The 14,282-nt window shown below is 31.8% G+C and overlaps 1 protein-coding gene across 3 annotated transcripts in view; it reads left to right on the forward strand.

The window, feature by feature from the left end:
• TBC1D23 (TBC1 domain family member 23) overlaps positions 1-11,096 on the forward strand; it is a 48,540-nt gene extending 37,444 nt beyond the window's left edge. For 2 of the 3 annotated variants that reach the window (XM_039857054.1, XM_039857056.1), the window contains 6 exons: positions 126-265; positions 1,585-1,629; positions 4,562-4,650; positions 6,975-7,110; positions 8,431-8,625; positions 9,449-11,096. In XM_039857054.1, coding sequence (XP_039712988.1) covers positions 126-265; positions 1,585-1,629; positions 4,562-4,650; positions 6,975-7,110; positions 8,431-8,625; positions 9,449-9,530 — 687 coding nt within the window. In that variant the 3' untranslated portion in view covers positions 9,531-11,096. The remainder of the gene's footprint in view (positions 1-125; positions 266-1,584; positions 1,630-4,561; positions 4,651-6,974; positions 7,111-8,430; positions 8,626-9,448) is intronic. The other variant, XM_039857055.1, reaches the window with a different exon arrangement.
• Positions 11,097-14,282: the final 3,186 nt, after the last annotated feature.

The following is a 14,282-nucleotide window of genomic DNA, read 5'->3' on the forward strand; positions in this document are numbered from 1 at the left end:
TAAATTTAGGGGAGAGGGAGGCACACAATTCAGTCCATAACATCTAGATAACCTTTAAGCAGTAGTATGTCTGCTGATCATTTGGAGAGCATTTCTTTATTAAGTTTCTTTTTTTTTTTTTTCAGGGTGAATCTTCTAATGGCTCAAATGATAGAGGAATGAAATCACTAGTAAATAAAATGACTATTGCTCTGAAGACAAAATCTGTTAATGTTAGGGAAAAAGTTATCAGTTTTATTGAGAATACATCAACTCCTGTGGACCGGTGAGTTGCTTATGTTAAATTGTTTGGTATGAATTTATGATGAGTAGTTAAAACTAAAGAAAAATATCTTAGAGTAAGTATCAGTTGAATTGAATGTGTCCTAGAAAAGGATCATAGAGTATATTTTTTATTAGATGGTTCCAGTTTTCATTATAATTGCAGAGATGTCTTTTATTGCTGTGAAATTGCCTATACATTGTTTTCTTTCTGGCTATTGCTCAGAATAACATATAAATAATGATTCTGTCACTTCATGCCATTCATTATAAAAATATTTAAATGCCATTATTTGTATTACACTTCATATGGTAGCTATTTCCCACATGTCAGATGGGTGAGAATCATCTAAATGCAGTAATCTCATTGCAGGAACTCCTTCTGCTACAGGAATTTAAAACTTAGAAAATTTGGTCATACGAAATAAAGTAGAAACCCATTTTCTTAAGTTTAAGGTTTCAGATCTTCATAGAATTTTGTTCACAGACTGCTGTTTTCCCATGAATTACAAATGAAGGACACAGCTAACAAATAAAAAGCAAGTTTAAGAATATCTGTTGTATTGTTTTTTACTGGAACTGTCAGTGCACAATATATTTTTTTCATACATCAGTCTAATTGATCTTTCTTGTTCCTAGAATTCAAAGCTAACTTAATAATTCAGTGCAGAATTTGTGTCTAAGCAAGCCTGCTCTTGGAAATGTGTTATAGTATTTAATTTCACTCTCATGTCTTACAGTTTCCTAGAAAAGTTGAAATGTTTGACTTTAAGAACTGAATGTCAGGAATTTACTATTTCTTTTTTTTTAGTACATATACATATAGTACAGTACATTTTTTTTCCTGTTTAGTGAATAGTAAAGAGAATAGATTATTTTCACTAATCTAAAAAATTGTATCTTGTTTAAAATGGTCAATTATTTAATAAATAATATTAAAGTATTTTATGAAGGCTGATTTATTTTTGCTCATTAAAATATGTCTGCTCTCAAAAGTCTAGCCTTTTTACTTTTAGTACATTCTGAATTAGGGTACTATTATTGCTACATCTTGTAGCATGAACATTTAAATTTTTATTTTTAAGTACATTAATTTTATTTTAAAATGAACGAGTGATAACTAAATTGAAAAGACTATTGTCTGTTAGAGTTACTTGAAACTAGCTTTTACAAATTTTTTCTTTGTACTTGGGGCGATCAAAACATTTTCTTTGTAATACACACTCTGGATTTTAAAAAGCTGATTATACTATGTTTTTGTTTTAGAGCTGTTATGTTTTTTTATAATCATTTTGTTCTGTCCTCTGCCTCAATTTGCTATAGAATGTCTTTCAATCTTCCTTGGCCAGACAGAACATGTACAGAGCGGTAAGCCAATGAGTAGAGCAGCTTTGATGGACCATCTTTTTCCTTTAGCATGCTTCATAGTGTCTGTAAGCCTCACGCTGTCTTGGCTAAAATTTCATGTAGCTGTTACAAAGGCTAAACTTTTCTCATTCTGCTTTAGGAGTATGTGATGCTGATCTTTTTCTGTTGTTGTGTGGTTTTTTTTTTGTTTTTTGTTTTGCTTTGATCATTAAATTTTTTTCTTGCATGTTTCTTTATATCTCCTATTCCTCAGTTGAAAATCAAGTACATTCAAACCCAAGAATTTCATAAAACCTGCAGCTTTTATTTTGCGACAGAGGAAGGTGAAACAAAGTAAATATATAGTCTCAGAGTTAGCAGGGTATTAGCTTTGGCGATCATTTGCTTCTGTCTCCTGCTAGAACAGTAGAGAAAATTATAGCAACTGAAAAAAGGCACAGTTCTTGGATCAGAATTTTAATTCATGTACAGTATGTAATTTTATAATGTCTTCAGATTTTTTCTTAATAAGATATGTGTATTTAAGTTGGTGAGTTAATATATAAATTGGTTCCAAAGAACAGCAGTTCTAAAGTTCTACTTTTGGCTTTCATTGAAAGAAATTAGGTCATAGTGGACATATTAATGTATAATCCCTCTCTTTTCTGCCCCAGTGTGATGGGGTGGGTCCTAATCATTAGATTCCATAAGTTTGAAAGGATCTTCAATTAAGATGAACAAAAGGACTTTACCTACTTAATACTTCTGTATGGCTTTACAGTTTTTACATTGAAAGTTTCTGCAATTTAAATTAGAATATCAATTATAGCACAATACCTATGGCCATTTTAAAAGAAAATCTAGTTACACTCTAAATGTAAGTTAAGCTTTGGAATAATGGACTTGTCTTTTTCTCAGGTCATTTGAATATTTTCAGCATTTTAAAAAACAGCTGTTTACTCTCAACTTACTGATCAGAGTTTTTATTTGCTGTGACTCTTCCTGCACAATGCCAATTATAGGATTCTAGTATAATTTTTTCTAAGACTATTTTAAAGGAAATTACATCTTTTAAAATGATATTCTGTGAATCATCTTTCTGCTTTCTCTTGTAATAGGACCATTGAATTAGTCTAATTTAATTTCCAATTTTTCTCCCCAATTTTTAATTTTTTAAAAATTTAAATTATCTTCTCTGGTCCGCAGACAGATATATCTGTCTATTTTGAGAATAGAATTTAGTGGAATATTAGGAGGAATTGGGTTTCTTTCTGAGCTTAGTAAATTAAAATGTGGTCAAACTATTTTGTAGATGTTTCTGTTATTACTTTGTCTAAAAAAGTATAGATGTACTGCTTTTTTAAAAAAAGTCCAGCCATTGAATTTCATTACATGTTAACCAGTCTTTTAAGAACTATCTCAATAATCTTTATCAATCTTGTTTATAAAACTACATTGTAGTATAAATCTAGATTAAGAATGAATAGCTTGTTTCTTTTTGATTTGTCTCCTTTTTCATACTCAGTTTCTGGTTCAGACATTTACTATAAACATTGTCTTTTTATGTTATAAACATTATCTTTTTATGTTATAACAGGCAGTTAAATTATGCTTTTATATCAGGAGAGAACCAGTAAATTAATCTCATATAATTTTATAACCTAGATGGCACTAAAGTATTTTTAGATAATGCTATATTTGTCTTTGCCTTTTGTAAGAAAGCTGAATCTGAGTTTTATAAATATTTTAACTTTCTTTTATCTGATGAGCATAGTTTGATAATTCACAGGACTTTACATTACATATATTTTAACATAAACTCAAATGATTACAATTTTAACATAATCAAACTTTAAGCTATGTATTGATTAACCTAACTTATAATTCCCAGAGTATTTGATTATACACTCCTCTTACTGGTTTTCTATTGAGGAATAATGTTTTGGGATAGATAGAGATTTAAGCCTATTTCAACAAAATTAAGTTGTGATAAGATTTTTATTGATAAAAGATATTAAGAAAAATTTTTAAATATTTGATATCCATCTTCTGGAAAAATTGAATTCTAAGACTAAGACACTTAACTTGATTTTTTTTCCCTACTTTGTACTATCTTTTGATACATGACCCAAAAAAGCCACGAGTTTTCTTCATACTAGTTTTAACTGAACTTTATACTACTAATAATAACAGTGCTTCTCCCCCAGGAACATAGTAGTTTGCCAAAATATTTTAATTTTACTTCTTGTTTATTTGAGATTACCTGAAAAGTAATGGGATTAAATTTTTATATTAAAGAGAGGTTCGTACTTCCTGGAGAACTAATCATGTTAGTGCTTCTTCCACTTGAAGATTCATTTTCATGGGTTATTGACATTTATGTGAAAGAAGTAACAGCAGTAAAAAATGGGAGGAAAAACCTTAAGACACTTTCACCCATATGGGAAGCCTTAAGCACTCCTCCTAGAATTTGAACATTTGACTTCATAATGTGTATTGTCTAACAAACATGTATGTAGCACTTGCTATATGCCAGGCACTGTTTTAAGAGGCTTATAGAATATTAACTGATCTAATTCTTAAAATAATGACGAAAGGTAGATATTGTTATCACCATTTTACAGATGAGGAAACAGAAGCACAGAGAGAGAGGTTAAGCAGTTTCTCTGAGGCCACACAGATCTAGGCATTGGTTTTAAAATGAATATTAAAATTGTTTCCAATTTAATTTTTAGAGATTTGAAAGCATTCAGCCTACCAAGTCCTTATGCCACTTTTGCTAACATATCTTCTTGTCTCATTTCAATTTCCTTAACATAGCTATCCTAAACATGGGTGGTACATGGGCAGACAAAGAACATTTACATTTTGTTTGAATATTCAAATTATACTTGGTGAAAAATTTTTGATGACTTAAGTGATGATTTCCCCCCCTAAAATTTTTTAAATATAGGCATGTGAGCAGCAGTGACAGAGTGGGCAAGCCTTACCGTGGTGTAAAGCCTGTGTTCAGCATTGGGGATGAAGAAGAATACGACACAGGTGTAGTAATACACTTATCTATAGGCTGTTTTCCTCAAGCACCAGGAGTGATTATAGAGCTTATTCTGGGACTAGCAAACTACTTTAAGAAAAAAAAAGGACAGTGAGATTCTGTAGAGGAGATTGAAGAGTGTGGTTTTTCTACTATGAGTTCGATTTTTGACTTCTTAAGTTATGCCTATTAGAAATCCAAGCAGAAATGTTGAGTAGGCAGTTGATTATAGAAGACTTTAGTTGAAAAGTCTAAGCTGTTAATAATCTGGGAATCATCAGTGTAGAGATAGTATTTAAATCCATGGATTTAAATCCCCTGATTACCTACCTAGGAGACTGAGTTGTGGTACTGAAGTTCAGAGAATTCCAAAACAGACATCTGAGAAGAGCCTTTTGAAACTGGAGGCAGTATCCTAAAGGGCCACAAGATGGGGATATTGTGTCAAGGAAATTTGTCATCCTCTGTGTGGTTGGTTGTCTTTATTGCTGCGTCCGGCAAGTGGTAAATCCTGTCACGTCCAGCGCAGCCCTGGAAAGTAAACCTGAGTGGGAACGGTGGGAGATTGAGAAAAAGAAGACAGAAAGCTGGGGTCAAAAGGTCCACTCTCCACTGATGGTGGAGCAATGGTGCAGTTTTATTTTTGCAAGCTGCTTTTATACAAGAACATACAATTGCTGCTGGCATAAGCAGTTTCTCTAAAGCATAGTAACATTGTTTCTTCTACTTCTCTGAGGCCTCATTTTCTCATGGATTTCATCTTATTTATCTGCCTGTGGCTACATTTGTACTATCTTGTTCTCAGAAAGAGTTTGTAGAGGAGAGGAACCCTTTGGTTGCCCTGGAAGACTGCAAGAACCTTGTCAGTTTACAATCCGCTCTCCACACTTTATATTTTTTTAAATAACATTACTTTGGTCCATAATCCCACTGCCCAGATTACTCTGGTTAAGTAATCATAATATTAATACATGTATTGAAAAAAATGATAGTATATAAATGTAGAAAATTTTTTAGGAGAAAAAAATACTCCTAAATCTCACCTTATTTTTTCTACTTAGTGCTACATGTCGCATATTTTCCATCCCAGCCTGTGTAATTCAGTTCTGTTTCTACCATATGATCATACCATAATCTAATCAGCCTTCCCTCAGTTGACACTGGTGGAGTTTTTTTTCTGTTTCAAATGGCAGCAGATATTTTTATACATATATGTAGATGAATTTTTGCAAGTACATCTAGAGGGTAAATTCTTAGTAAGGTTGCTAGATTATAGATAATCGCATTCGACATTTTAATACATATTACAAAATCACTTTCCAGAAAACTTTCATTGAGGTAAATACAATTTTCTACATGCTATTTCTAATTGTTTCTTACCCTTTCCCCCCACCCTCTCTGTTGCCATCTTCCTGTTATCTGTTTCTCTGAATATCTCGACTTCGTTAATTAACAAAGGAGAAAGGCAAATGGATGAATAAATTATGGTATATTCACATGTATCATATATTTATACATACATGTTTACGCTTTGGAAAATTGCACAGTAATGAAAATGAGAACTAGAGCATGGGTAAATTTTAGTGTTGGGAGTAGGGTAGCAGTTAGAGAAGAATGCAATTGAAAAGTCTACTATTTATATAAATTTTACTTAAAATAAAAACACTATATTATTTAGGGATATTCACATATGGTTAAAGACAAGTATGGAACCGATAACACCAAATTTAGATCATCACTATTTGTTAGTGGGGGGAAAAAGGGGGAATATAATCAGGAGGAGATATATTAAAGCTTCATTTTTTTTTTAAGCTGGAATATGAGATTTCCTTTTTAAATTTTATCTCTCTATATTTTAAGGTATTTCTTAAAAAGCAAAGAGAAGGACATTTATAATTATTAACCCTAGGGACTCATTGCCCACTCTTAAATGAGAAAAACAAAATAATTAGAATGTTTTCTATTTCATGAAAAAAAGTATCTCAAGATAGGTGCTTATTATTGGGTAATTCAACCATCTTTCTACAAACTAGTCATACATCATACTTATGTTATCTAAATCAAAAATTAAAATTCTCAGATAGTTTAATCTTTTAAAAGTGTATTCTCAACATTTGTACCTAACTCTCTTACCATATAGAGTGATTTTTCATAACAACATTTCTGTATTAGTACCAGTAGCATAAGGAAATACAGTAGTAAGACTAGAATTGATTGTTTTTTTTCCAATCTATGTGTTTAAAATACTACTGAAAATTTTTTCAAGCTGTTGAGAAATGTATCATTTTTAAAGTTGGTAATACCCACTTTTAACTCTTTAAATTCTTTATAGATGAAATTGACAGTTCTTCAATGTCAGATGATGATAGAAAAGAGGTTGTAAACATTCAGACTTGGATAAACAAGCCAGATATCAAGCATCATTTTCCTTGTAAAGAAGTAAAAGAAAATGGACACATGTTTCCTAGGTACTTTTAAAAATGTCTTCTTTGGAAGTAAAATTGAATTTAAGGAAGTTAATAATATAAAACTAAATGATAGGAGAAATTTTATTTATCCAAGTACCATAAAAAATAATTCCCTTCTGTGTGGTTGTCAACATGTATTATATGTCCTGATTTTTAAAAATACTTTTATGTAATTTTTTTGAAATTTTAAACAAGATGAAGAAACAATTGAATACCTTTCTGAGCCTCTCTTAGGTTCATCAGCTTTTAACTTCTTTTGACATTACCCCATCTTTTTTTATGTGTGTATATACTTACACACGTACACATATACTTCCCTTTTGTCCAACTATATACAAGAATCTTACAGATATGACTCTGCCCTTAAATATAGTATAAATCTAAGAATATAAGCATTCTTTTACACAACTCCAGTATCATTATCACATCTTTAAAAACTTTAAAAACTAACATTCAGCACATAGACCATACTCAAGTTTTTCGGAATGCTCCCCAAAGAATCTTTTGTAGTCTTTTTTTTTTTTTTCTCCCTGATCTAAGATCCTGTCATGGTTTACACATTGCATTTGCCTGTTGTATCTATGTGGTCTCACCCAGTGTACAAAGTACTACCGTCAACTACCACTTACCCCTTTTCTTCATGATGAATGAATCCTTTGAGTCTAAGCCAGTTGTTCTGCAGAATGTCCCACGTTCTGGACTTGTCTGATATTTGTCTTACTGTATTATCCAAAAGTACATGAATATTACCACTATATTAAAAGTGAGCTGAAACACTAGGGTTTTTGTTTGTTTGTTTGTTTGTTTGTTTGTTTTAAATAATTCTCTGCCCATTTTGCCTTCAGGATCCAGCTATTGAATATTATGAAATATGTAAGGCAGCCCAATTATTGCTTAGGAGGTCTTCAATATTAGGCATATGCTATGGTGTGTTGAAAAGACAGTATTTTATGAATATAGACATACTGTTAAAAATCTGAAAAGTAGCATATTCCATATAACATATAGAATAGATTCTAAAAAATCTGTTTATTAGTTTAATGATATCTAATTGTATTTTATTTTTTATTATAAAATATTAAAACTTGGCTTTTAAACAGTTATAAGATTTATCTGGTAATAAAACAATTTTGTATACAGCTAAGGGAAAATTGAAAGCTTTTATTAGATAGCTTATTATCTATTAGATGTATGTTTTCACTCAAAAGTAATTTCATCTGGAGTTGAATATTTATAATTTGGGCTGTTTAAGTAACAACTGTTTTGAATGACATTTTTAAAACATTGCTTTTTTTTTTTTATGCTTTTTTTCATCTCAAGTCATCTGTTGGTTACTGCAACACATATGTACTGTTTAAGGGAGATTCTTTCCCGGAAAGGATTGGCTTACATACAGTCTCGACAAGCGCTGAATTCTGTAGTTAAAATTACGTCCAAAAAGAAACATCCTGAGCTAATTACCTTCAAGTATGGAAACAGCAGTGCTTCGGGAATAGAAATCCTGGCAATTGAAAGGTAAGATTTTTCTTAGGATAATACCTGACTTATTGAATTAGTTCATTATTAAATGTGGTTTATTTCTCTATTTTGGGAAATAGATATTGGAATACGATACTTGAACCACATTTATTAATATTCTTTGCTTTTTCTTCCATGTCTTTAGTTATGTGTGGTTTAGCCATTAGCACATGATTTCAGTAAGTGCCATAGCTAATTAAAGTTTTTAACAGCAGGGTCTTTAGGAATAATCTACACCAGCACTACACTAAATGCTAGTTTGCAATCAAATAAGAAGTTTGTCTCAGAATGTAAGGCAATATTTTTTTCTTTCATCAAATAATTTTTGTTTTGAAAAACTGTCAATGAACTAAGCAGTGTGTTGAGTGGTATAGTTAATTCACAGTTTGGCATAAGCTCCTTATCTCATTGTGGACCATGACAAATAGTTCATGGACTGGTACAAGGGCCATATACCACACTAATCTTGAAACTAAACCATCTTTAATCTTGTAGATAAAAATGTGAAACTAAGAGGGGTTGAATGACTTCCAAATCTTTACACCCAGCTAGAGATAGAACCAAATATAGCCCTGCTGATTCCTAATCAACAGTCTATTTCACCTTGCTCTAAACTATATGAAATGTCACCTTGTTTTTACATCTAGATTTTTCTTTTGGAATATGCTTTTGAGTATATGTTAATAAAAGTTAAGGGGAGTACACAGGAGTGCATTTCTGCTGGCTTTGTAGGTTGAGGAAAGCTTCCTACTGGAAGTGACATCTAAGCTGAGTCCTAAAGAGAAAGCACTATATTTATATATAATTTTTTTCTTCACAGGTATTTGATTCCAAATGCAGGAGATGCTACCAAAGCCATAAAACAACAGATCATGAAAGTTTTGGATGCTTTGGAAAGTTAATATAAAGAAAAATTATTCCAAAAGAAATTAAGGCAACTGAGAGAAACATGGACATATTTTCCTGACTGAATACTAACTGGAGACTTTTGATTTGCTCATGGGATGTTTGAATAGCGGTCTGAAAAGTATAAATTATTATTATCAATCTCTGGACAGTTAAAAAAATTTTTAAATTTTCTTTTGCATTTTTGGTTTTGTAAAATAATTAATTATTAAGGTCAGTTATTAAATGACTTTGAAGTAATTGACCCTGTGCCCTTATGAACAAAGGGTGCAGAATACAGTTCTGTTTTGAAGAGCTGTTTTAAGGGAACATGCATCATTTTCAGATTTAGAAACAACCATTCACATATGTGTTTGCAGTGTCTTCACTTAAATTAGAGATAAAAGTTAGTTGAAGAGACCCCTTTAATTACTACATTTAGTTTTACCCACTGAGCAACATCAGAAACTAAAAAGTATTAATTACATAGATTAATAGCCTGCTGTTTGTTGTTAAAGAGTGAAATCTTTTTTAATGAAATGAATGAAGATTCTAGCCAACTCAGAAATTCAGTACAGCTAGTGAAATGTTGAAACATCAGTTTCCAAATCATCTTTGCATCATTAGCTAATAATTTGAACATGAAGTGCTTCAGATACTAAACTTCATCCTAATGGTTTCTAAGGAACAGTTAAAAGCTTTATAATAAGTAGGTAGGCCTGTTAAGATGATAGTTAACATTTTGGGGACAGATTGTATCTGTAAAAATGTCATTGGTATTTATTACAAATGGAATATTTGATTTGGGATATTTCAAAACAGGTGTTGAACCCACACTGATTATCCTTGGTGAGATAATGGTCTGTGACCACACTAATACCCACTTAAATAAAAGCTAAATAATCAGAGAGCCGTATAAACCACAATTGTTTTTATCATCACTTTCTGAAATTTCTTTAGTTTTTGTCTTGTCTTACTAAAATTCCAGTACTTTGAAACTATTTTCATTCTCTTAATATGACAAAACTGTAAAGTGATCTGCTTTATTTTACAGCTTCCTCAATTTAATTTATCAAGGTTCGTATTAGACACATTAGGTAAGAGAAACCCAGAAACATATTTGAGACCATGGAATGACTTCTGGTAAAATCTATTTGGGAAGTAGCAAATCCTTATAATTTGCCATGTCTTAAAATGTAATGGTTTATCTCTAAGGGGTTGATAAAAGAAATATTTAGATGTACCCTGTTTGCAGCCAGTTATTTTAATTTACTTAATGGAAATCAAGTGAATAAAAAGCAACATAGTTCAAGATATTTTATTCTGATATCTAATAAAAAACAGTTTACTTGAATGGTTGAAGACATTTGCATGAAATTGCACCTAGTGCAATAATTGGTATTTATAACTCTTCCTCCAACTGTATTTTTTTCCTTTTCTTGGTGCCCCCTTTAGAAATGTCCTGAAGTCTCATTTTTTACCCATTTCAGCAATGGGACTTTTTTCATAATATTAATGTAAAGATGTTTGTGTTATCGTTTATAAATTACAATTGTAAATAAACCAGTACTGTTTGCTCAAAACTTTGTTCTTCATGACAGTCACTCTCTCTCCCCTCTTCCCCATTTGTAAGTCTATAGATACCAAAAAATCAAGGGCTCTCCTTTCAGTAGAATTTAAATGTTCAGATTTCAGGTTTGAAAGTGTTAGATTCCTATTTCTGTTCATCTAGATGAGGATGGGGAAAGAGGTAGTTTAACACTAATGATGTTAAATTCCACATGTGGTACATTGAACTTCTCTTGAATACAATTTATTATCTGTAATAACACCACAGGTATTAGTCATGAATATTAAATGAAAATACATTTCCTTGATTGTATTAGGCACTTATGTAGCTCATCCTCCCTTCATTGGCTCACTAACCACAGAACTAGAATTCACTCTGGGATATCCACCTGTCATGGACTCAGGATTGCAGAGGTTGCAATATTCTGAGGTTGGTATTATTTTCTGTATTTTCCAATTGAGAAAACCAAGGCTCAAAGACATTGAGTGACTAAAAAGAGAAAGTGTCCCTTTTTCTCTTCCCATTCCCTGGGAATTATTACTGCTTATTAAGTGTAAAATGAATTCTGTATATAGATCTGATGCCACCTGCCCACCATTAATAAAACATGTTTTCTGGTAGGAGTGATAAATTTGTACTGATTTACTCAACCATTTTTGCCACTAGTATGTTTCACACAGGACCTTTAATTCCTTAGCATGATTTTCTAACATACTGAATTAACCAGCCATAGATTGGCAGGTTGTTGGTTTTTTCTTTTTAATTGACAGTTTGATTTGGGGGGAACCCAACTCCATAGCTTGAATGTGTGATGAAAGTAAAATCTCAGCTTTACCATTAACATTTCATTTACCATGAAATTTTTAAAAATAACATCTTTATTGAAATATTCATATACCATAAAACTCAATTTTTTAAGTCTACAATTCAGTGATTTTTATGGTATACACAGAGTTGTGCTCCCATCACCACTATTTAATTCCAGAACATTTCATCATAAAAATACCATTTACAATAGTTCAAAGCATATCTATGTAGTTCAGAGATATCTATGTGTAAGACTAACAAAACATGTAGGATCGACCTGTATACTGAAAACTACAGAATGCTTATGGAAGAAATCAAAGACCTAAATAAATGGAGAACATGCTGTGTTCATGGATTGGAAGATAGCATAAGATGTCATTTCTTCCCAATTGAACTATAGATGTAATTTAATTGCAGTCAAAATCCTAGATTTTTTGTTAATATAGACAAGCTGAATCTAAAATTCACATGGAAAGGCAAAGGAACTAAAATGTCCAAAACAATTTTGAAAAGTTAGAACAAAGTTGGAGGACTCACACTACCCAATTTTATGATTTACCATAAAGCTTCAGTAATCAAGACAGGTGTTGGTGAAAGGAGAGAGATGTATCAGTGCACAGAACACATAGTTCAGAAATGGGCCCACGTAAATAATGGTTAGTTGTTTTTTGGCAAAGCTTCAAAGGCAAATCAATTGAGGAAGGATAGTCATTTCAACATATGAGGTTGAAAAAACTGGATATCCATAAAGGAATAAATCTCAACCTGTACCTCGTACCTTATACAAAAATTAACTCAAAGTGGAACATATAGTTAAATGTAAAATCCAAACCTATTAAACTAATAGATGAAAATGTGAAAATTTTCATGACATTGGGTTATACCAAGATTTCGATATGAAAAGTATAATCCATTAAATTTTAAAAATTTGACTAAACTCAATCAACTTCCCATTTGCCCTGAAAATACTTGCCAGCAATGTTTGTGGCTGCAGCATTTACCCCGAAGTAGCTTGCAGATTACAGTCCTAATTTTACCCCCAAAGTTTGCCACGACATATCTCGTTTGCTCTAGTATGTCAATAGTCCTTGGAAACAAATGACATCATTCTATTTATAGCATTCTGTTTCTAGTAGTGGTATTTCCATTTACAAAATATAGCAATTCTTGATCGCTGAAAATATCAAATCCTAGAAAACAGCATTCCTGCATGTGATGTTAATGCTGGCAGTGAGCTGCACTTTTTTTTTTTTTAATAAAAAGGGTTAAAACATTTTGCTCTGCAAAAGACACTGTCAATAGAATGGAAAGATAAGCAGTATACTGGGGGAAAAAACTTGCAAAACTTAACCTAACGAAGGATTTGTGTTGAGAACATATAAAGACTTTGAAAACTCAACAACAGGAAAACAAAATGGGCAAAAGATTTAAACAAGTATTTCAAAATAGATATATGGATGGCATATAAGCACATAAAAAAATAGCCATGGGAAATGCAAGTCAAAACCACAATAATACTACTGCACACCTAATTAGAGTGGCTGAAATTGAAAACAAAAGCTGATGATAACAAGTGCTGTGAGTATGTGGAGCAACTAGAATATTTATAACATTGCTTGTGGGAATACAAAATAGTACAGCCACGCGACTAAAGTTTGGCAGTTTTCTAGAAAGTTAAAAATACATTTATCATATGATCCAGCAATTCCACTCCTAGGTATTTACTCTAGAGAAATTAAAATTTATGTTTGCACAAAAACCTGGACAACAATGTGTATAGCAGCTCAGTAATTGCCCAAAGCTGGGAACAAGCCAAATATCCTTCAGTATGTTAACAGATAAACAGATTAGTATATCCATCCAGTGTAATAGTGCTTAGCAATAAAAAAGAATAACTTGATATATGTAACATGTGTGATTCTCAAAGGCATAATGCCACATGAAAGCAGTCACTCAAAATACTGTTATAATTCATTTGTATTACATTCTGGAAAAGGCAAGATTAAAGGGACAGAACTGATGAGTGGTTGCCAGGGGTGAGGGGAGAGTTTGATTATGAAGGAGCAAAGGAAGTTGTAGGGTGCTAGAACTGTTGTGTATCCTGCTTGTAGTGGGGGTTACACAAATGTATAATGTATTAAAACATAGAACTACATCAAAAAGATAGGAAATGAAAATATTTTAAAAGCTCATTAATAGGTTTTCAAAATCTGACATTTCTTAGAATTTTCACATTCCTTATTTGATCCTTTCAACTAATTTGTGAAGAGGCAGAGTAAAGAAATTTAGACTAATCTAATTTTTACGAGTGTGAAGTATCACTGTATCTCCAGTGCGTACATCAATGCCTGACATGTAGCGGTGGTCATCCTTTATTTGCAGAACAAATGAA

This window comes from Pteropus medius, unplaced genomic scaffold (assembly GCF_902729225.1).
Source record: "Pteropus medius unplaced genomic scaffold, Ma_sr-lr_union100, whole genome shotgun sequence".
Lineage (NCBI taxonomy): Eukaryota > Metazoa > Chordata > Mammalia > Chiroptera > Pteropodidae > Pteropus > Pteropus medius.